This window comes from Eptesicus fuscus, chromosome 22 (genome assembly GCF_027574615.1).
Source record: "Eptesicus fuscus isolate TK198812 chromosome 22, DD_ASM_mEF_20220401, whole genome shotgun sequence".
NCBI classification, from domain to species: domain Eukaryota; kingdom Metazoa; phylum Chordata; class Mammalia; order Chiroptera; family Vespertilionidae; genus Eptesicus; species Eptesicus fuscus.
Genome location: NC_072494.1, coordinates 14,658,778 through 14,680,903, shown reverse-complemented (window position 1 = coordinate 14,680,903; position 22,126 = coordinate 14,658,778). Strand labels below are relative to the sequence as shown.

At 54.0% G+C, this 22,126-nt stretch overlaps 1 protein-coding gene and 1 non-coding gene across 2 annotated transcripts; both read right to left on the bottom strand.

Moving 5' to 3' along the window:
* Positions 1-978: 978 nt before the first annotated feature.
* Positions 979-15,001, bottom strand: NPR1 (natriuretic peptide receptor 1). The gene is made up of 22 exons (XM_008155780.3): positions 13,962-15,001; positions 13,094-13,293; positions 12,134-12,247; positions 11,575-11,710; positions 11,159-11,250; positions 10,469-10,604; positions 10,159-10,243; positions 9,237-9,357; positions 8,802-8,876; positions 8,556-8,633; positions 8,029-8,133; positions 7,728-7,799; positions 7,469-7,625; positions 7,034-7,189; positions 6,595-6,763; positions 5,599-5,745; positions 5,397-5,520; positions 5,177-5,245; positions 4,649-4,823; positions 4,342-4,440; positions 2,275-2,366; positions 979-2,120 (listed from the first exon to the last, which is right to left on the bottom strand). The coding sequence occupies exons 1-22, from the start codon at positions 14,674-14,676 to the stop codon at positions 2,058-2,060; spliced, it is 3,180 nt and encodes a 1,059-aa protein (XP_008154002.2). The 5' UTR covers positions 14,677-15,001; the 3' UTR covers positions 979-2,057.
* Positions 15,002-21,907: 6,906 nt separating this feature from the next.
* On the bottom strand, positions 21,908-21,979 carry TRNAM-CAU (transfer RNA methionine (anticodon CAU)). Its single transcript has one exon. It is a non-coding gene; the product is annotated as a tRNA-Met (tRNA).
* Positions 21,980-22,126: the final 147 nt, after the last annotated feature.

Sequence of the window (22,126 nt, the reverse complement as noted above, 5' to 3'; positions counted from 1 at the left end):
TCTCCGGTTGTCTACTACCCTTGGGAGGGGGAACTGGGGCATGAGAGTGGAGATGGTCACCAGAGCCCACTAGAAAGTTGAGTATGCTGTGGTTACCAGGGCAACCATCCTTCTGTTAGGCCTTCCCCGGGCTATTCATCCCCAGCAGAGGGTGAGGACTTGACCATGCAAGCTGCCTCTCCCAATAAATCAAAGCTGACTGAGGCCCAAAAGGGTGGGTAGGGAGCACAGAACATCAAGGTCATTGGACAAGAGAACAATTTATCCTTTCTTCATCCCAGACCACCACTTGTGTATCAGGGAGCACTGCCCCGAAGGCAGGCCTCCAAGCTGCCCACCCCTACCTCCAGGTCCCACTGGGTGTGGACTCCAGGAAGAGGCTTGGGGAGGGGAGGTGGGAGGAAGGGCCTGTCTGCACTTGATGGATGGTACTGAAGAAATGTCTGGCACTTTCTTTCCCCTTGGGGGAGGTGAAGCTGTAGCCACCTCTCCCCCCGCATCTGCATTCCTGCCTGCCTGCCGCTCAGGAAGGGGGTGGGGAGAGCTGCTGGAGCTGGGACAGGAGGGCCCTTAGCCCAGCGGAGAGTCATTTTGCAAACTATCACTCACATTTGTCTACACTGGCATGGGAATGGAGGGACATGTGGACAATCCCTAAATCTCAATGGAATTAAAAAGGGGATCCATATGTCCATATGTCCCTCCTCCCCCCCACCCCCCCCCCCCCCACACCCCCGCGTCCCTTTTTCTTTTCTTTGCTCCCAGGCCTCCTGGGGCAAAAGACGGGAGAGCTCTCCATTCAGTCCTCACTCCTTTTCCTGCTTCTGATTTTCATGCTCTTCTTGGTACATGATTTGCCTTATGGACTGTGTTATTTGCACTGAGTGTGAAAAAGCAACGTGTGTGTGTGAGAGAGAGAGAGACAGAGACAGAGAGAAACTGCTGATATCTTAGCATACATCAAGGCAGTAGCACCAAACTAGTCATTGAACTCTTCATTATCACATATTGCCAGTTAAAAAACAGTTTCTCCCGCTCTCTCTTCTTTTTTGTTACTCCTCACCTGAGGATACATGCCCTTGACAAGGACCGCGACCCTTCGGTGCTTGGGCTGACGCTCTAACCACTGAGAAACACCGGCCAGGGCTACCAGTTCCTCTCAGAATGTGCTTGATAAAGCAGTAAAAAGTTACTAACATGTGATGGGTTTATTATAGTTACTTTAAACGAGTTAATAGGGCTTGTTTTCATTTATAGTACAGTATATATCAATAGATAAGCCCACATACACAAAAGCTCTTTGGGGCCCTCAGTAACTCTTAAGGGTGGAAATGGTTCCTTGGATCAAAAGTGATGCATGCACTGCTTGGGTAATTCGCAGGCTGTTCCCAGCTTGAGAAACATGTCTCATCTGACAGAGAGGGTGGAGAACATGGCTGTGTTTTCTGGCAACCCTCTCTCCCTCAAGAAGAGACACTGTCACTAGAATAAAGATTTTAATGGTCTCCACTCACAGTTGAGAAGCAAGGCATACAGGCCGTCAGCCCCTCCATACCTTGCCTCTCCCCTGCACACTGTAACCAGTGTCGGGTGGTGGGAGACAGAGGGGTGTTTGTGGCAGTTGTGGACTCCCTCCCCCCGCCCAGATTCACCTATAAAGCCTTTTCCTATTCCCCCTAAGATGGCTCTTCCCCTTCCCCATAAAAGTCACAGTGTAGCAAGATTGAGGGAGGAGGGCACAGGAGGGGCAGGAGGATCCAGGAATCCACACCCCAGCCTGGCCTGAGTCGGGGTGGATAACAGGTGTGGGTCCCACTGGGCGTGACTGTGGGCTTTGTTCTGGTTCCGAAAGCTCCAAGTTCTCTCCCCTACACCAGTCCTCTTGCAGAGGAAATACGTGGTGTCTCCACCGGAGTGAGCACACCGGCGCTGTTCAAGCCACTTCTCTTGATCCTCTGGCAATAGGGGGGCTGCTGTGGGTGAGGGCGAGGCCTGGACGCTCTCTGTCACTTCTGGCACAGGGAAGGGAGGTGTGGAAGGCCAGGGGGAAAGGCAGGTCAGCCTCGGGTGCTATTCCCCCGCTCCCCCAGGAGCCAGTAGGTCCGAACTTTGCCTTTGCCCTGGAGGGAAACAGAAGGGGAGGTTGGGATGGGGAGTGGCAAGCCCATTTGCCAAATGATGGGAGTGGAAGTGGCTGCTTGAGAAGGGGCTTGAGGGAGGGTAGCCCCCTCTGGGACCCCAAGGGATGGTGACACTAGGGGCTTCCTTCTCTACCTTCATTTCTACATCCCCTCGAAGCTCCAGCTCGAACCCACCAAACTCCTCCAGGACAGCCTTGGTCTCCGAAGACAAGTGGATCTTCAGGGCTGAGGAGGATAAGGAGAAGAAGGGAAGTGAGGGATGCAAGAGAAGGGAACGGGAAACCAGGGACTGGGGGGTAGAAAGATGCTCTCTCCTTCTTTCTGGTCCACGAAGCTTCCTAACCAGAGTCCCACCCTCTCCATGTGGTGTCTGACCATACTGGCCTCTCTGCTGGAACCTGAGAGCTGTGTGATCTATCCCTCCAGGTAGCGAAGAGTCACATGTAGCTATTTATTTTATTTATTTTTTTTAAAGATATATTTTATTGATTTTTTACAGAGAGGAAGGGAGAGGGATAGAGAGTTAGAAACATCGATGAGAGAGAAACATCAATCAGCCGCCTCCTGCACACCTCCCACTGGGGATGTGCCCGCAACCAAGGCACATGCCCCTGACCGGAATCGAACCTGGGACCCTTGAGTCCACAGGCCGAAGCTCTATCCACTGAGCCAAACCGGTTAGGGCCACATGTAGCTATTTAAATTTAAATTAATTAAAATGAAATAAATTAATTAAAAATGCAATGCCCCTGTTGCAAGACCACATTTCCCTGTGACAAAGGCCCCCATATCGGACAGCTCAGATTAGAGAACAATTTCATCACTGCAGAAAGTTCTATTGGACAGAACCCTCGCGCATCACCAGGCTCTACACAGTCAGTGTGTAGCACAGTGGTCAGGACCTCAGACTTTGGATCCTGCTCTGCCTAGTATGAAGGCCAGAGTGAATGCTTGCTTGGGGAAGACACATGAACTCTCTGGGCTTCATCTTCCTAATCCATGGAGTGCTGACAAGGGCCAGTGCCCATCATGAAGCCCTGCTGGGAGGATTAAATTTAACCTTCAAAAAGGGAACAGAATCTGGCACACGGGAAGCGCTCGATCAGCGATTGCTGTCGGGTTATTTACCTCACCAGCCTCGTTTTCCAGCTGAGGTAACTGAGGCCTAGAGGAGGAGATCTTCCCAGGCTGCTGAGGTCGGACCTAGGCCTCCTGACTCCTGGCCGGGTATCCCCACAGCCCTTCTCTATCCGCTCTCCCTCTGAACTCGCCCCCACCACCGCTGGGGTCTGCAGCACAGTGGCCTTGTTTTGTTGTGTAACCATTTCTGAGAACGTGCTCCTTGAGGACTGGCTCTCAATGAGAGGCCTTCTCCTCCCGGGACAGCCCCAAGCGCAGTGCCCAGGGAACACGAGCTGAACCAGAGCCCCACTTGGCTCCAAGGAGCCCTTCTTCCGCCATGAGGTTGGGATGGGGTCCACCTGGACTCTCCAGCCACCGGTGGGTCTGGGTCTTCCTACCCCAGCAGATTGCTCAATACATGTTCACTTGGTTAAACTGTGTTGGATGCAGCAGGAAGGCAGGAGATCAACAGGAAGCAGGACCAAAGGAAGAGGTGGGAGCAAGCATTTATTAGGTACCTACTGTGTGTCAGGGGCTGTGCTAGGTTTTCTACAACCTGAGACAGGCACCATTTTTTACAGATAAGCAGCCGAGGCTCGGAAAAGTTGAATGCCAGACAGTATGTGCTCCTCATGTTACACGGCTTTCTCCTATAACTCTAGTGAGGCAGATATTTTATTCTCATACAGATGAGGAAAACGGGGACTCAGAATGGTGTAGCAAATCGATACCCAGCTGGGTTAGTTGTAGAGCTGAGCTTCACACCCCAGCGGGCAGCTCTGAGCCTTCCTTACCACACCCAAGGGGAGCAGAGGGTTTCTAAGGGTGGGATTCCTGCTGGGAACTGGTGAACAATGGCCTGGAAAGACTTTTTCAAAAATTTGGAAAGATAGGGCAGCTAGGATCTGAGTCTCTGACTAGATGCAAGGTGATCTGCCCAGGTTTAACTCAGGAGCAGGAGGCTGGGAGGAGAGAGGGGAGGAGCGGGGACAGGGATCGGACAGGCACAAGCTGTCCAGGGCACTTTCCTGGGCTCCAGCTACCCTGCCCTCCCATCCCCTTTCGGGGGCCACCATACCTTCCCCGTTAGACTCCATTCTTGAGGCCGTGTTGACTGTGTCCCCAAAGAGACAGTAACGGGGCATCTTCAACCCTACCACGCCAGCACACACGGGTCCTGGAGGGAGCGAAGCCCATCAGCGAGGGGGCGGGCGGGTGTTGAGGGAGGGAGGGAGGGAAGGGGGGAGGGAGGGGATTGGAGGGCGGCCACAGGGCGGGGCTAGGGCGCTCCAGGAGAGGCAGGAGGTGCGATCTGAGGCCAGAGGAATGAGCATTTCCGCAGCTCAGCCTCCAGAAGCCCCCTCCCGGCGCCTGGGTGGCCTCACCTGTGTGGATGCCGATGCGCAAGCGCAGCTGCTCCTGGGGCCGGTGGCGGATGTGGAAGGAGCGCACGGCGTCCAGCAGCGCCAGGGCCATGCGGGCCACCTCGCAGGCGTGCAGCCGCCCGTTCCGCACGGGGAGCCCCGACACCACCATGTAGGCGTCGCCTATCGTCTCCACCTGCGAGGGCGGGGAGAGGGTGCAGGACACGAAGGCTGGGACTTCCTCTTCCCTGGGCCGCCCCAACCCCTCGTGTGCTATCATTCTGCATCCTCACCCGCCAGCCAGTCGTCGGCTTTCCTCATCCTCCCTCCATCCCTCCATCCCTCCATCCCCCCTCCCCTCCCTCCATCCCTCCATCCCCCCTCCCCGCGGTTTCTCTACCTGCCCCTGCCCCGGGTCTCCTTGCGGTCCTGTCTCTCCCCATGTACCTGGGTCTCCCCTCAAAGATTCTATTCCATTCTTGCCGTCACCTTTTTCTGCCTCTGCCCAGGAGCCTGTCTGTCCCGCCCCACCCACACTCACACTCTCACCTTGTACACGTCGAAGTTGTCTATGACGGCGTCGAAGCAAGTGTACAGGTCGTTGAGCAGGGTCACCACCTGGAAAGGAGGAGAGCCCCAGGGGGGCGGGGAGTAGGGGCTCCACCTGGGCTTGGGCGGGAAAGCGGGACCAGAAGGCGGGCCTATGGGACGGCGATGCCCAACCAAGCACACCTGCGTGGTCTCCGCCCGTGGCCGCTGCCTGACTCACCTGCATGGGCGTGCTCTCGGCGGACAGGGCTGTGAAGCCCACGATGTCACTGAAGTAGATAGTGACGCTGTCAAAGGCTTCGGCCTGCACGGTCTCCCCGCGCTTCAGCTGCTCAGCCACTGAGCTGAGGGGTCAGGGATCAGAGGGTGAGGTGGGGCGGGAACAGGGATGGCCGGGCACGGCACCGGACGCGGGCACTCACTGAGGCAGGATCTGGTAGAGCAGGGCCTCGGCCTTACGCTTCTCCTCCAGGTAGGCCTGGGTCCGCTCCTCCACCAGCTCCTCCAGGTTGTTGGCGTACTGCTCCATGCGGGACAGCAGGTTGTCCAGGATGTTGCTGCTGTTCTCTCTGAGGGCGGGGAGCAGCAGGCGGGGGTGAGAGGGTGCCCGCCCCAGGCCTCCACCTGACCCAGGCTATCAGCCCACCTCCCAACTGCAGGGGGGACCCTGGAGAAGGTTGGGGGTGAGGGGCACCACAGGATGGGATGGCGGTGCCGGGGGGAGGGGAGGGGAGGAGGAAAGTTCGGTTCATCTCTGAGATGCCGGGTCAAGTATGAAGCTTCAGGCACACGAGCTGTTTTGTTGGAACAGTGAGTTAGAAGGAGGCAGAGGCGGAGGCGGTGGGAGGGGACTCGGAGTGATTGAGAACGCAGCAGGAGGGCACACAGGCTCAGTGGGGCGTCTGGGGGCACTGGGCCCCAGGGTGGCGCACGGGGCAAAGGAGTTCACAGGGTGGGGCGGGAGCGCCCGTGGAGGGAGAGGCCCCGTGTACTCTGCACACCAGTGAAGACTAGGGGCCCTGGGGGCTGGGCAGGAGGGGTGTGGGGTGGGCGTGTTGTGGGAGGAGAGGGGGATGAGAGGTGGGGAACCGTGGGGACATCTGGGTCATTCAGTATTCACACAGGGGGCTGTGAGGCTGTGGTGGCTGCAGTAGCTACTGCAGGGATGAGACTTTTTTATTTTAAAGAGAGGAATGGTGGGGGGGGAGAAAGAGAATTTGTTGTGACTTTTATTTATACGTTCACTGGTCGATTCTTGTATGTGCCCTGACTGGGGATCGAACCCACAACCTTGGCATATTGGGACCATGCTGTAACCGACTGAGCCAGGCAGGGATGAGACTTAAGTGGGGGGGTATATGGTCGGGGGGGGCGGGGACAGGGGAGGCTAGGGGCGCTCCATGCCTAAGGCCAGAGACCTGTTGAACTTCCTCAGCATCATGCGGATCTGCTGGAAGGGCGGCCGCTCCTGCGGGTCTTCAGCCCAGCACCTCTGCATCAGGTGCCCCAGTTCCTCCAGGTGACTCTGCAGGTCCAGGGAGGGCCGGAAGGGGGGCTGCTCACCCCTAGTCACCCGCTCGATGATCTCTGTGTGGTGGGGAGAAAGGGGCTCAGAGGCTGGGTCAGCCAAGGGCCTGTTGAGAGATGGGGTGGGGAAGGCCAGGACCCCGGCAGGGGGCAGGGGAGCCCTGTAGGGAACTGAGCCAGTCATGCCTCAGGGTCACTGGCAACAATGGAGCAACGGGTGGTGGCTGAACTCTGCAGAAGGAAGGTGTGGTGGCATTTCCAGGCATCTCTCTCTGGGGCTGAGGTACACTGAGACCGAGGCAGGGCTAGGGGACCGCAGGGTCCTCTTACCTTTGGGGCTGAGGTCCAAACCTTCCACGTGGAACACGCCACTTCTCAGGGCAATCTCCTGAAGGATGATCCCAAAGCTGTAGATGTCACCAGCCTGGGAGCCCCGGACGGGGGGTGAAGCCATTCGCAGGAGCTCAGGGGCTGTCCACAGCTTTTCTGCGGGTCAGAGGTCAGGAGTCACAGGGTGAAGGGCCCAACGCTAAAGGGAAACAAGGATAGAGCTAGAAGATTTGTCTGGGGCTGATCTGGAGACACCAAACTGAGTGCTAGAGCTAGACGAGGCCCGGAGACCACTGCATCGGACTCCTCGTTCTACTGGTGAATGAACGGGCAAGAGTGAGGAAGGGCGTGCTCAAGCCCATCAGAGACCAGGCACAGCCTCCCTGCCGGGCTGGCCTCCAGTCAGGATTGGGGACAGAGTGGGTCTGAGCTCACTGGCATAGAGGGTGTGTCCTTGGTCTGGCTCTGGGTCCCTGAAGCTCTCCAGCCCGTAGTCGGTGATCTTGAGCACAAATCGACCGTCTACCACACAGTTGGATGACTTGAGGTTCCCGTGGGAGCAAATGGCCCCATTGTGCAGGAACAGCATACCCTAGAGAATGGGGGAGGCAGGGGTCTGGGATATGAATGGGACTTACAACCACGGGCAGAGAAGCATGCCTCCCCCACGTCCAATGGGCTCTCCTGGACCTACCTTGACGATGTCATTGGTGAGAGAGTACCGGAACATCCAGTCCAGGGTGATGCTCTCATTTTCCAGGATGTCCTACTGGGCAGTGAGAGTCAGACCTGTGCCCTGCAGACTCCCCCGGAAGAGGAGTGCAGGGGTCCTACTGCCGACAAGTGGCAGAACTTTGTATTTACTTTAGTGCCACCGCCCTCCCTCCCCCTCCCATTTTACAGATGAGGCAACTAAAGGTCAGAAAGAGAGAGGCCTGCCTGGGGTTAGAGCCAGGGCTAGACCCAGGTTTCCTGACTCCCCTTGATCCCCTCACCTGCAAGCTTCCACGGGGGCAGTACTCAGTGAGGATACAGATGTTGGGAGGATCGGTGCAGGCCCCCACAAACCTGGTCAGGTGGTCATTCTGTATATCCCGCATCTGCAGGTAGGAGCCAACATCAGGAGCCTGACAGAGACCTCACTCCTCAAGTTGTCCCCCACCCTCAAGGACCACTCACTCTTCTGAACTCTGTATTCATTCTCCAGACATTCTAGGCCCTTCCCTGGCGATTCCCACCCGTGTTCTGTAGCCCAGCATCCCTCCAAATCGGCTCCCTACCCCCTCTGCCTCCCCAGCCCTCCACCCGCCCAGGGCATCACGTATGGCCCCTCGAGGACCTCCCTCCAGGACATGTCCAGTTGTCCTTTCCCATCCATGACCCCTCCTCCCGTCACAAGATGCAAGGGCGCATCCCAGGGCGCAGATAACCCCGAGGTCCCTCCATAAGCCGTGCTGTTGGCCAACCTCCCGTGTCCCCCTGGGGTGCTTCCCCCGGCCACTGCCTCACTCCCCTACATTACATGCTTCAGTTCAAACAGGACTTTTCTTGTCAGCTCAATGCGTTTCCGGTTCACACTTTTCACAGCCACGAGGTTGCCCTGGGCAAGGAGTGGAGACCCTCACGTCACTGCGAGGAGATGGGAGTTCCCAAATGCCCTGGGAACTGCAGCTGCTCCTCACAGCCCACCCCGGCGGCCGCCCGGGCCCTCCCCGTGCTGTCCGAGAGCAGCCTGCCCCAGGCCCCAGGCCCCAGGCCCCAGGCCCACCTTATAATACACTGTCTTGGCAAAGACCTGGAACTGGCCCTCTGTGGTGAGGAGGGAGCCGTAATTGGAGCCTCTCTGAAGGGGTGGAGAGAGCAGGAGGGATGGTCAGCCCGTGGGATGTCCCCACCATGGGCCCCGCTCTCCCTACCAATGGCCTGAGCTCTGGTCTTCACTGCCGCATTCCACATCATGAAATCCTCTCCTCACGTGCTTTTTCCCTTTAACGTGTTTTCACATACACTATCTTCCGCCTTTGAGGAGCCCCGTAAGGGAGGCTCTGAGAGCCGCAGAGAGGGGCCGTGACTTGCCCAAGGCCACACAAGTGAAGACAGCTGGGATCAGAACCCTGCTCTCTCCCTTACCCATCAGGCACTGCCCTCCCCCCACCCCATACCCAGCTGTCCCCCAAGTCCCCCCCAATACCAGTGTCCTTACCCCACTCAAGGTCAGCCGGCTGCCCGCACTCCGGAGGTGCCTCTCAAGGCTACTGGGCTGCAAGTCCTCCCAACGCACCCGCCACAGCTCTGAGGCCAGCTCCTTTTCCAGCTGCATCTTCCTGAGGCATGACACGTGCATCTGAGCCCCTCAGCCCCTTCTCAGAGCCCTGGCCCCACGGCTCTGCTGAGGCAGGTTCAGGCCTGCCCCTGGGCTCAGTCAGGAGGGTGAAATTCTGCCTCCCTGGGACCTTGGGGCAGGCAGTCGCCTTATTTCTTTGAGTCTCATGTCTTCATGTCCAAATGTCCTCATTTGGAAACGGGGAACCTCCATATTTGTTTCAAAAGCATTGTTATAAGAATGAAAAGAAATATTGTGTGTGTGTGTGTGTGTGTGTGTGGTCGGGGGGGGGGGGTCTGTACATAGTACATGATCAACCAGCATCGATTTTCTCCCCTCCCTCTATCCTTAACTTCTCCCGAACTTTCGTTTCAGCTCCACTGGAAGGCAGGCACAGGGCTCCTTTCTCTCTCTGGATGCACACGGGCTGGCTCATCACCCTGCCCTGCTAACAGGGGCCCAACCCCAAAGGGTCTGAACCACTGCTTCTCCTCCCTTCAGCAAGAGTAGGGGGGACAAACCCGCCCCTGGGCCAACATCCAGGCCTTTATGATGCCACCCCCCACCCCCACCCGCGCTGCTGTCTGGGATCACCTCCCTCTCCCTGGCCACTCCTCCCCGTTTCCTCCTTTCGTCCTTGTGTCCTAAGGCTTTTTAGTCTCTTTTCTCCCCCATCTCCAGCGGCCTTCCCCTGCTGTGCCCTCACCCTTTCTCCCTTCCTCTGCCTCCTTGCCACCTCCCTGAGTCTGGTTGGTTCTCCCGGTCTCCCAGCCTCACTCACCACCCTGGTCCCAAGGCTCACCTGTATATGAAGATGGAGACGATCAGGATGCTGAGCAGAGAGAGGCTGCCTACCAACGCCAGCACCTCCAGGGTGGAAAAGTGGGCTGCAGGAGAGAGTCCCAGTTGCAGCAAGAAAGAGTTTGGTTAGACAGCGGGAGTGCCTTCAATGGTCAACCAGGGAACTAGGATGATGGATGAAGGGAGGGAAAAGGCCGGAGTCTTTCCAGAAAACTCTCAGTGTGGGAGGGGAGCACTGATTTTACTCCCCCTGGGGTGGGGTGGGGGGGCAGTGTCTCAGAATGGAGGCCTGGAAGGCAAGGGGCAGGCACCTTGGTTGCAGGCGGGGTCCTCGTTGTCAAAGCCGCATTTGGGGATGTCAGGAGGCGGGTATCCTAGGGGCCAGTGCAGTGTGCGCCCCGACACAGCCACCAGCTCCTGGGAAGTCCCATTGTAGTTCAGAACGACCTATGGGAGGGAGGGAGGGAGGGCAGGAATGGTGGGCGGGCAAGACCTCCTGTCCTGACCTCCTGTCCTGTCGGGTAGTCCTGCCTCCCACCTACCCCATCTCTGCTTCCAGGCCCTTTAACTGGGATGTCAACTATGTATCGACCCCCTCCTGTGAGTGGATACAGAGACCCCATACCCGGGCCCCATGTCATTAGAGTGGAATGACTTGAACACAGTGGGTGCTCATCTCGGCTCTGAGCTGCCTGTCTCTGTGGGAGGGGTTCTGTGACCTTAGGAGACACCGGACTTCCTGCGGGCAGGGCTGTGCTCCCTCCTCAGACAGGGGGTTCCCCGAGGGCAATGCCTGTGAGTCCCTATCATTCTGGTTGATCCCCCCCCCCCCCCGACTAGAGCAGACCGCTTTAATCCAGGGCTCTCCATAAGTGACCAAGCGTAGTAGGTAACTTCAGAGTAGACAGATGCCCTGCCAGGGCTGGGTGAGGGGGGGTCCAGGGGGGAGAAGAGGGGTGAGGTGTCTTAGTTGGCATTGTCCTCCCCGGGCACAGCCTTACCCTAAAGGCACTAGTCTCAGGATCCATATCCCAGAGGGAGAAGTCAGTCTCCCGGTCTCCATTGCTGTCCATCTTCAGATATCCTGTCACACCTGGGGGCGTGGAGGAAGATGGCTGTGTTGTGAGGGAGTGGAAGAAAGTTCAGGGACCCCCTTCCCCCCCCCCCCCCCCACACACACACCTCATCTGATCCCTTGATTGTCTCTGCCTTGCCCTCCCAACACACACACACATATGGAATGGTAATAGAAGGGACAGACACTTCAGCCACAGGACTGATTGGCGCTGGATTCTTAGAAGGACTTCTAAGGAAGGAGCTCGGGAGACAGGGCAGGAGGGCCTACAGGAAGCTGCGGAAGACTGGCATGGGCGAGTGACTGCCCAGGCAGGCCGTTCTGCCACCCCCAGGCCCTGACCTTGGAAGCTTCGGTTCCACATGCGCTGCGTGATGCCCTCCCCGTCGGTGACCGTTCCCCCACGTGCCAGAGTCTCTGTCACTGCCTGGACAAAGAGCAGGAGCCCGTCGTGGAAGGACGCCGGGATGGTGTTCACCTGCGGGGACCAGCAGAGCCTAACTGGGGTGCGATATGTGAGGGGCACGCAGTGGGTGCTGTGGGGAGGCAATGGGAGGCGCTGGGAGCTTGGAAGGGGACGGGAGGAAACATCCCCACAGGACAGAAAGGTTTTGCTATTGACAAGATGCCTCTGCATAGACCCCCGCTTCGCATCCTGCTGGGCAGGTGGGGCAGGACATATCACTTCCCTCTGACTGTGAGGACCTGAGATTCTGAGGTTGAACTGGCCAATGCCACCTCCCAACCCCCATCATCAGGAGAGATATAGAAACAAGGGGAAGGGAAAGAGGGGGAGACCTGGGGATCCTGGGATGGCTGAGAGAACAGGGTGGAGACGGGCAGAGGGCCATGGAGGGGGGGCTGGAGGTCCGCCTTGGAGGGTCCCAGGACCCCGTCCTACCAGGCCATCCTCAATGGTGAAGTTGAACTGCTCATGAGCCAAGTACTTCAGCTGCTGCAGGAACTCCAGGTACTCAGGGTTATCTGGCTCTCTGTACGTAATGATTTTGGCAGCCTGAGGAAGGGGTCAGTGGAGAGGGGTGAGCTGGGAGCTGACCCATCCTCCCAGTAGCCTGGGGCCCACCTCCCAGAGCTGCATCTCTGCTTAGCTTAAGGTCCAACTGGACCCCATATCCTGGGTGAGGTGCTGTCTGCTCCAAACCAGGGAGTCCAAAAGGGTGGCTTCTCCAAGTCCAGTTGGTCTGCAGGACTTGACATCCTTCCACCTCAAGTCTTTGCTCACATCTTTCTATCCTCCTGGCTCTGAGTGCCGTCCCTCCGTACACCTCTTGACCCAGACCCCTGCCCTTCGTCACCTAACTCCCTGTGAGCATCAAGAATTTCTTTTCTGCCCTCGCCGGTTTGGCTCAGTCCCAGGTTCGATTCCGGTCAAGGGCACATGCCCAGGTTGTGGGCCCAATCCCCAGTAGGGGGCGTGCAGGAGGCAGCTGGTCAATGATTCTCTCTCATCATTGATGTTTCTCTCTCTCTCCCTTCCTCTCTGAAATCAATAAAATATATATATATTTAAAAACTCCTTTAAAAAAAAGAACTTCTTTTTTTTTAAAGTATATTTTATTGATTTTTTACAGAGAGGAAGAGAGAGGGATAGAGAGTTAGAAACATCGATCAGCTGCCTCCTGCACACCTCCCACCGGGGATGTGCCCGCAACCAAGGTACATGCCCTTGACCTGAATCGAACCCAGGACCCTTCAGTCCGCAGGCTGACGCTCTATCCACTGAGCCAAACCAATTTTGGCGAAAAAAAAGAACTTTTCTAGAATCATTTCTGATAATGCAAGACCCAGTGCCCAGAAATTACGCCTCATCAGTTCCGAGTCCCACAAGCTGGGCACGCACCTGAAAGGCACGGTGGGCACTGACGTCCTGGCCGTCCCCTCGCTCCCAGGGCCGGCGGGAACCGAGGCCGCGGGCACCTTGCAGGCTTTGCCCAAAGAGATCCAGGTGGAAGAAGACATAGTCCTCCCCACTGAGACCGGCTTCCAGGGCCAGAAGCATCAAGGTTCTGAAGACATCCGGGGAGCTGCAGACGTAGATGACTGGGGAGGAAGGGGAGACTCTTCAGGAAGGGAAGCTGGGGCGCTCAGGGGGGGGTGGGGGGGGGAGGCGGTCAGAGACCTTGTGGTAGTTCAGTGGGACTCCTGACTCAGTACAGGCTGTGGCAGGAGAAAGATGGAGAAGGGGTGGAGGTGGGAGGGAGAAAGGAGCAGAGGCAGGGGGAGTGGGCAAAGGGGAGGTCGGGTCGGAGGTGAGGCGGGAAGGAGAGGAAGGCCAGCTGGAGAGGGGACTGGCCAGGAGCTGGTGTGTGGGGGCAACGGGGGGAGAAGATGGAGGAAGGAACAAGGCTGTTGGGAAGAGACAGAAAATGGGCGAGAAAAGAGGGACGGGAACTACGCCAGGAACCTACTCAGTGTCAGGGTGGCAGCAGGCACCCCTTCCCGCCGCTAACGCGCTGGGAGCTGGAGGGCAGGACGGAGGTGGGGGAGTGGGGTAGGCGAGAAGGGAGAGGGCCTGGAAACGGGGAGAGAAGGGGATGGACAAAGAGAAGGAGATGGAAACTCAGAGACGGAAAAGGCCGAAGAGGCTGAGACAGGAACGAGGAACCGTGAGGAGGAAGAGGAAGAGGAGAGAGACTGGCCGGAGAAAACGGGGGACGTCCAGGAGCCCCCCCAGGGAGAGAGGGGCTCTGGGCCCCGCGCGCCCTCACCTCGGCCCTGGCGCCGCACGGTGCGCAGCAGCTTGGCGTAGTGGTCGAGGTCGCCCTCGGCGAACTCCAGGTGGTCCACCGTGATGTTGAGCCGGTCGCGGAGCCGCAGGTACAGCCCCTCCACGACGAAGAAGCAGGGCTGGTCGTCCCCGGGCCGGTAGGCGTAGAGCACGAGCGCCCGGCGCGCCCAGCCCAGCCGCCGGTGCAGCGCCGCCACGAAGTCGCCCAGCTTGGCGTGGCTGGGCCCCGCGCGCGTGGTCAGCGCGTACTCGTCCTTGGCCCCGAAGCCCAGCGCCGGGGCGCCGGCCGTCAGCAGCGGCACCCGCCAGTGCGCCGTGAAGCGCCCCACCGGGGCGGCGGCGTACACGCAGCCGGGGCCCAGGAACGCGGCGGGCGCGTGCTCCCACTTGAGGTCCACGGCGGCCAGCGGGGCGGCGGTGTCGGAGCAGACGCCGCGCGCGTCCTCGCTGCTGCCCAGCACCGTGCGCACCGTCCAGCCGGGCAGCAGGTCGGGCCGCGCCTGCACCCGGGCCAGGGCCAGCTCCACGGCCGGGCCCACGCGCGCCCAGGACCACGGGTACGAGGTGTTGGCGAGCGGCAGCACCACGGCCACCGTCAAGTTGCCCGCGTGGCTGCCCCGGAGCAGCGGGAGCAGCAGCGGCGGGAGCAGCCACAGGCGCGAGCGGGCGCCGGCGGGGCACCCGGGGTGCGGCATGGCCTCAGAGGGCACCGCGGCGGGCGGGGACTCCCACCATGGCCTCCGCGGGCCCCTCGGGCTCCGGGCGCGCGCGCCCCGGGGGAAGGGAGGTGGAGCGGGCGGGGGCGCTCACCCCGGGGAACTCAGTCCCCTCCCGCGGCTACGGTCACGGTCACGGTCCGGAGCGCCAAGGGTGCGGGGCGGGTGGGAGGGCGGACCCCCGGACAGCCGCGACGGCGAGGTGCGTGGAGGGAGCTGCGGAGCAGGTGGGCGCGAGAAGGGGAGCCTGGGGCGGAGGGGCCGGAGTGAGCTAGTTGTGTGTGTGTGTGTGTGTGTGTGTGTGTGTGTGAGTGAGAGAGAGAGAGAGAGAGAGAGAGAGAGAGAGAGAGAGAGAGAGAGGGAGGAAGGAGAGAGGGAAGGAGCGCTCGCTGGGGCGCAGGAGGGAAGGTCGGGGATGGCACGGGGAGGAAGAAGGGGAGTGCGTGCTGTGTGCGTGCGGGAGCGCGGCCCCAGCGAGTCTGCCAGGAGCGGCGTCCGGCTGGCCCGAGCCTCCAGCTGTCCGGGGAGGGGGGGGGGGGACAGGGGAGGACCCGAGCCAAGCTCCTACCCCTCCCTCCCGGACTCTTCCCCTCCCAGACTTGGTATCAGCAGAGCCAATCCGGACCTTTAACTCCTTCCTCCCCGCCCCCAAGCCGCGGGCTCTCCGGCGCCCAGAGCCTGCGCGCTGTCCCCCTGGACCCTCCGCCCGCTTCTCGGCCCCGCAACGCCGGCCCGCTCAGAGAGGCGGCCGCGCGGAAGAACGGAATAGAGAAATGTGGGGGAACCCCCCCACACACCCGACCTTTGCCCTCCCCTCCTCCCGGGTTCCTCCTGGGGAGGAAAGAGGTGCTGGTTGGGGATCTCAGCAGGAAAACGTGTGAGTGTGTGATGTGCGTGTCTGGGAGTGACGGGTGTCTGGAAAAGGCGTTAACGTAGGCGGACCCCAGGGTCCTGATGACCCAGACCATCTAGGGCGCCCCTCCACCCCCATTAAAGGGGTCGGCGGAGAATAGGGTCAGGTGGAAGGGCAGAATTAACTCTTTAGTCCCTAAAGGGTTATGAAGCTGAGGAGGGAAAGCGTGCGGGTGATTGGAAAGGGAAGAGGTGTGACCTCAGGGCCGCTCCGGGAACGTAACTGTGTGTGTGTGTGTGTGTGTGTGTGTGTGTGTGTGTGTGTGTGTGTGTGTGTGTGTGTTGTGTTGAGAAGGATTGTTAAAATGGGTTTCGGGGAGGCGGTGAGAAGTAGTGTTGGGAATGACCAGCGGAGGGGAAGGTTTGGGTGTACACACTTGACGGCTGGGCGGCTGGACCGGACCTCTGTAGAACCAGTCTGCCCTCTCGTGGTCAGTAGGCGTCATTGACGGTATTGGGCCACCAAGCTCTCCAACCGTGCGCCTAGGCCAGGACCCAAGGAGTAAGGGTTAGGCACCAGCTAGATGCTAAGGGCAAAAGGAGAAGTGCGTATAGAGTCTGTACCTCAAGAGCTCTATTTGGGACATACAGTCATCACGTAATGTCGTTAAGCACTACAATACAGAGATGGATAAATTAAGAAGAGGTCCAAGATGAAAACTATTCTGCCTGCCTTGGGACCAGGAAAAACTTCAAGGAGAAATAAATCAACAAGGGTAGAAGGATGAGAAAAGTATTCTGTGCAGAGAGAGCAGAAACGGACATATGTTTTCTACATAGAGAATGTTAGGAGAATTTTGAGTATTTCTATGGGTTAGAGCAAACAGTAGCCCAATTTAGGATGGCAGGCACATTTTGTTTGGCCTGCATTTTCTCTCTCTATATCTAATAGCCCAAACTTAAAAATCAGCAGATGGGCAGATGGGCCATTGTTGGTGTGGCTCACTTGCTTGTAGGGTCTGCCCGTGCACTGAAGGGTCTCGGGTTCGATTCCTGGGTTTCAGGTTTAATCCCCGGTCGGGAGGCAACTGTTGGATGTTTCTTTCTGACATTGATGTTTCCCTCTTTCTCTCCCTGTCCCTTCCTCTTTATCTAAAATAAATTTAAAAATCAGTCAGGACCGGTTTGGCTCAGTGGATAGAGCGTCGGCCTGCGGACTCAAGGGTCCCAGGTTCGGTTCCTGTCGGGGGCATGTACCTTGGTTGCGGGCACATCCCCAGTGGGGGGTGTGCAGGGGGCAGCTGATCGATGTTTCTCTCTCATTGATGTTTCTAGCTCTCTATCCCTCTCTCTTCCTCTCTGCAAAAAATCAATAAAATATTTAAAATAAAATAAAATAAATTTAAAAATCAGTAGATGGCACATGAATGTTTGGTGTTCTGACTCGTCTTGAAATATTGGAGAGCTGATAATATATGCCCTGCATCTATCCATGATCAATCAGCTGGAACTAGTATCCATTGCCTCCTTGAGATGTTTAGTTCGTGATGGGTCTTTTCCACCCTGTTCACTCATTGGCATTACTGGCTGCAGTAGGAGTTTATGTTTTCAACCCTGATCTATGATGTAAGGTGTGTACATGTAGGAATGAATGAGGCAAAAAAGGGCAGCAGATGGCAACTTATGCAAGCTTTTGTGTGACAGGCATGTCTTGGTCCCATAAGGGGAGCTACAGAGACTATAAAGGTAGATAGGAGATTAAAATTTTTTTATATGTTTTTATTGATTTATAGATAGAGGAAGGGAGAGGGGGAGAGAGAGAGAAACATCGATTGGTTGCTTCCCGCATGCAACCCAACCACTACTGACCCCACTACCTGGGCATGTGCTGTGAAACCAGCGACCTTTCAGTGCACTGGACGAAGCTCAACCAACTGAGCCACACCAGTCAGGGTGATTTTTTAAAAATATGTTTTTATTGATTTTTAGAGAAAGAGGAAGGAAGAGGTTTAAAGAGATAGAAACATTGATGAGAGAGAAACATCATTGATCGGTTGCCTACTGCACGCCCCCTACTGGGGATCAAGCCCGCAATCTGGGCATGTGCCCTGACTGGGAATCAAACCAGTGACCTCTTGATTCCTGGGTTGATGCTCAACCAATGAACCACACCAGCCAGGCAGGGTGATTTTTTTTTTTTAATGTGTCAATTTTTTATTGATATGGAGCAAGCCACTTAAAATTTTATTTTAAAAAGTTTGGAGAATGTAGAAAGTTTCCTTGATGAAATATTAGCCTCCACATACACTATCAGGCAAACTGTCGGAGAGATCACAGACCAGAAAGTTCATAGACAATATAAAATTGCTTGAAGGACACAGCTTAACATTTCTTCAACTTTCTTACTAGGGAGATTTTTAAAAAACAGTTTTGTTGAGGTATAATTGATACACCACAAACTATATATTTAATGTACACGATTAGATTAGTTTGGACATATGTATATACTTGTGAAAATGTCGCCACAATATCTAGGTAACGAATATATCTGTCACCTCCAAAAGTTTCCTTGTGTTTTTTATGCTCACCTGAGGATTTTTTTAAATTTTATTTTACAGACAGAGAGAGAGAACCCTATTGGTTGCCTCCCCACCAGGGATCGAACCCCCAACCTGGGTATGTGCCCTAACAGACTCAAACCCGAGACCCTTCAGAGCACGGGAGAACACTCCAAACAACCGAGCCACACTGGCCGAGCGCTTGTGTCTTTTTGTGTTCGTGTATGTTAAGAACACTGACGTGAGATCTATCCTCTTAAATTTTTTTTTAGTTCCTTTCCCCTTTTTTTCTTGTTTTTGTACCCTCTTAAAATTTTAAATGCATAAATTTTTAAGTATAGGGAGATGTTTTATAAGTAGGATCAATTGAACTTCAGGAAGAGAAGACAATATACAAATAACCAAGTCTAGGTGACATCGAACCATTCTTTGAGAAGCTGAAGAAGCAGGCTTTTGGGAGATGTTAACAATTTTAGTTCGTTAGATCTGAGGTTCCTGTAGAAACCTAAATGGAGGTGTCCGTCCAATAGGTCAATGGATTAGTGGAACTGGGGTTCAGGAGAAATGACTGGGTTAGATACCTAATTTAATAATTGAGCTCCTCCAACAATAATGTTTGATTAAATAATTTGTCTAATTTCCAAGCTGAAGACAACTAAAAATGTTGGATTAAATACATTTAAAAATCAAGCCCTGGACAGTGTGGCTCAGTTGGCTGACAGCCGTCCCATGCACTGAAAGGCTGCCAGTTCAATTTCCAGTCAGGACATGCCCGGGTTGCAGGGTGGATCCCTGGGATGTGCAGGAGGCAGCATATCAATCTCTCTCTCTCTCTCTCTCTCTCTCTCTCTCTCTCTCTCTCTCTTTCTCTCTCCCCCCTCCCCGTTTTTTTCCTTTTCCCTTCTCTCTCTCAAAATCAATAAAAATATTTTTTAAAAGATCAAGAACTAGTACAAGGGTGAGGAATTATTGGTGTTAGAACGGAAAGGGCAGAAAAACAAAGTTGAGATCAGCAGTGGGACTTGCTTTTACCTTAAGGTCATTTGCTGATCGGGAACTGGTGGAAGAAAATAGGCTGTGTGGGGCAAGCGAGACAAAATTGGAATCCAAATGTCCCCAAAGGTGAGAGCCCTGGTAAACCACCATCCTGTTTTGGGTTAGGATCCTGGAAGGCTGCACTCTTAGGAAAAACCTAAGAGTAGGGTAAACTAGAATTAAAAAATCCAGACCCAAAATATTCAAAAACCAAAATTAAAAACCAATTGATGGATATAACAGCAAGTTAGACTACCCTGAGAATCGAATAAATGGTTCAAAAGAAAGAACAGAAGAAAGCCCTGGCTGGATAGTTCAGTTGATTAGAGTGACTTCCCGATGTGCCAAGATATGCCAAGGTTGTGGCAGGTTGCAGGCTCGATCCCGGTCAGGGCACATACAAGGAAGAAATCAACCAATGAATGAAACAACAAATCTATGTATTTTTCCCTCTCATAATGATAATAAAAGGGATGAAAAACCTAAGAGAATGTTAGAGACATAGAGGATACTGTGAGAAATTCTGACACACTTTTATTTGGATCGCAGAAGGAGGGAAATAATAGGATAGAAACAATATGTGAGGAGATTATGGCTGAGAATCTTAAAAGGTAGATGAAATAATTAAGCCACAAATTCAAGTGCAACAAACCTCAAATAGGATTTTTTTAAAAATACATATCTAAATCCATCAGAATGAAACTGCAGGAAATTAAATAAAAAATAAAATCTTTAAAATATAAAAAAGAGGAAAAAACCAAAACAATAAAATAAAATATAAAAAAGAGTATTAGCCCTAACCAGTTTGGCTCAGTGGATAGAGCATCAGCCTGCGGAATGAAGGGTCCCAGGTTCAATTTCGGTCAGGGGCATAAACCTTGGTTTCCAGCTCATCCCCAGTAGGAGGTGTGCAGGAGACAGCTGATCCATGTTTCTCTCTAATTGATGTTTCTAATGCTTTATTCCTCTCTGTAAAAAAAAAAAAAGTATTAATTGCCTTCAAAGGAAAAACCATTATTAGATTGACAACTTTTTTTTACAGTAAAAAAGAAAGCCATAAGAAGGAGGGAACTTCACGTGAGTCTTAAGCTCAGGAGTTGCTATAGTAACCAATCCGGCCCCTGGCTGGGTGCATGAATGGGTGGAACAACAAATCTCTCTCTCTCTTTCTCATCAATAAAAAAATTTTTAAAAAATGGTAAATTTAGTCAACAATAAAAATAAAGTTTAAAAAATGATAAATCTAAATGACCACTAATTTAATTAATAAACATTAATGCCTAGTGGGATTGAAAATATATAGATAATTAAATTGTGTGCACATATATACCTACACCTACCCAAGAGAAGTGAATGCATCTGACCACAAGAATTTTGCAAAAAAAATGTCCATAGCTTTATTTATAATGGCAACCCAAATGAGTTTGTCTGCGACTCAGTTGGTTAGACGTCCTGAATTCATCCAAAGGAGAAAGGACAGACACACACTCCTATGTGGCTCAGTGGTTGAGCATCAACCCATTCACCAAGAGCTCACCTGTTCGTGTCCAGTCAGGGCATATGCCCAGGTTGTGGGCTTGATCTACAGTGGGGGGCCTGTAGGAGGCGGTTGATCAATGTTTCTATCTCTCTATCACTCTCCCTTCCTCTCTCTCTCTAATCAATAAAAATATATTTTAAAAAAGGAGAAAGGACAAACTGTGGTATAATCATTCAGTGGAATGCTACTCATAAATAAAATGGGACAAATTGCTGATAAATGCAAAAACTGGAGCTAGGCTGAAAAAAGAGTACATACAGTGTGAGTCCATTTATTTGAAGTTCAAGAACAGACAAAACTAATCTATGATCATAGAAATCAGAAGAGAGATTGCCACTAGTGGCAGGGCAAAGGGGTATGAGCAAACTGAGGTGATAAAAAAAAAATCGTAATCTGGGTGTTGGTTCTATAGACGGAATATATTACTCAAAAATGATCGAGCTGTGGGCTTAAGATCTGTGCATTTGTTGTAATAAATCACATATCAATAAAGTATTTAAAAGAATTATGACAACAGCAATAGCATATAATTCTGGAGGGAGTGATGATTAATTATTCCTGCATTTTTTACGAGAAGAGTAAAAAAAATATTACATAAATCAAGGATGCATGTTATAATTTTTAGGGTAGCCAATATAAGAGAAGAAGAAGAGTAACTTTCAATTAACAAAGGCGGGAAGGGAATAATAAACATTAATCAATGCCAAAGGAGGCAAGCGGGGGGAAAATGTATTACAAGGAGGGGCAAAGCACGTAGTAATCTGTTTGGTTTAAACGCAAATACAGCATATTGGCATATGTAACTGGTGAAACCTCGCATAAGGGTAAAATCCGTCAGTTTGTAGAATGAGGAAAGAAAAGTGCGGGAAACTGCCACGGGGATGGGCCGGATCCTTCTCGCCTTGCTTCTTCCCTTGCTGGCTTTTTCTGGAATCTCTTTCCGAAGCTGCCTCAGTTTCCTTCTAGTCCCTCACCATCAGTGCTTTCCCCCTCTGATTCAATCAACACATGCCTCCTTTTCTCAGAGCCGCTTCTTCTGAGTTGTGTTCATTGCTGCTTGAAGTCCTTTCCTATTCCATCACTTCACTTGCTAATGGCAAAAACAGCTTCAAAAGATTGCATTTTTTGAGGGAGGAAAGAGTAGAAGGATGGCGTTTGCTTTTACTGAAAAAGTAAAAATGCTCTTTTATTCTAGTGAGGGTGAAAAGAAAAAAAAAAACTCTGCTAGCAGAGGATGGTTTCGATCCATCGACCTCTGGGTTATGGGCCCAGCACGCTTCCGCTGCGCCACTCTGCTGCCGCGAGAGCAGACGCCTCAGGATTCCTATAGAAAGTTTTCTACGTAGTCTCTGTCCTGATCACACAGGCCGTCTACTGTCTGGTAAAAAAAAAAAAAAAAAAAAAAATCGCCATTACTGTCTAGTCTATCCTTATTGGCTAGCTC

What these genes read in the sequence shown, in the direction of transcription:
- NPR1 (XM_008155780.3), bottom strand. Translation starts at nt 14,676, where the DNA reads ATGCCGCACCCCGGGTGCCCCGCCGGCGCCCGCTCGCGCCTGTGGCTG. An exon ending in TCACCAATGACATCGTCAAG is followed by an intron (nt 7,626 to 7,727) that starts GTAGGTCCAGGA and finishes CCCATTCTCTAG; the next exon opens with GGTATGCTGTTCCTGCACAA. An exon ending in ATGCTGAGGAAGTTCAACAG is followed by an intron (nt 5,746 to 6,594) that starts GTCTCTGGCCTT and finishes CCCCGCCCTCAG; the next exon opens with AGAGAACAGCAGCAACATCC.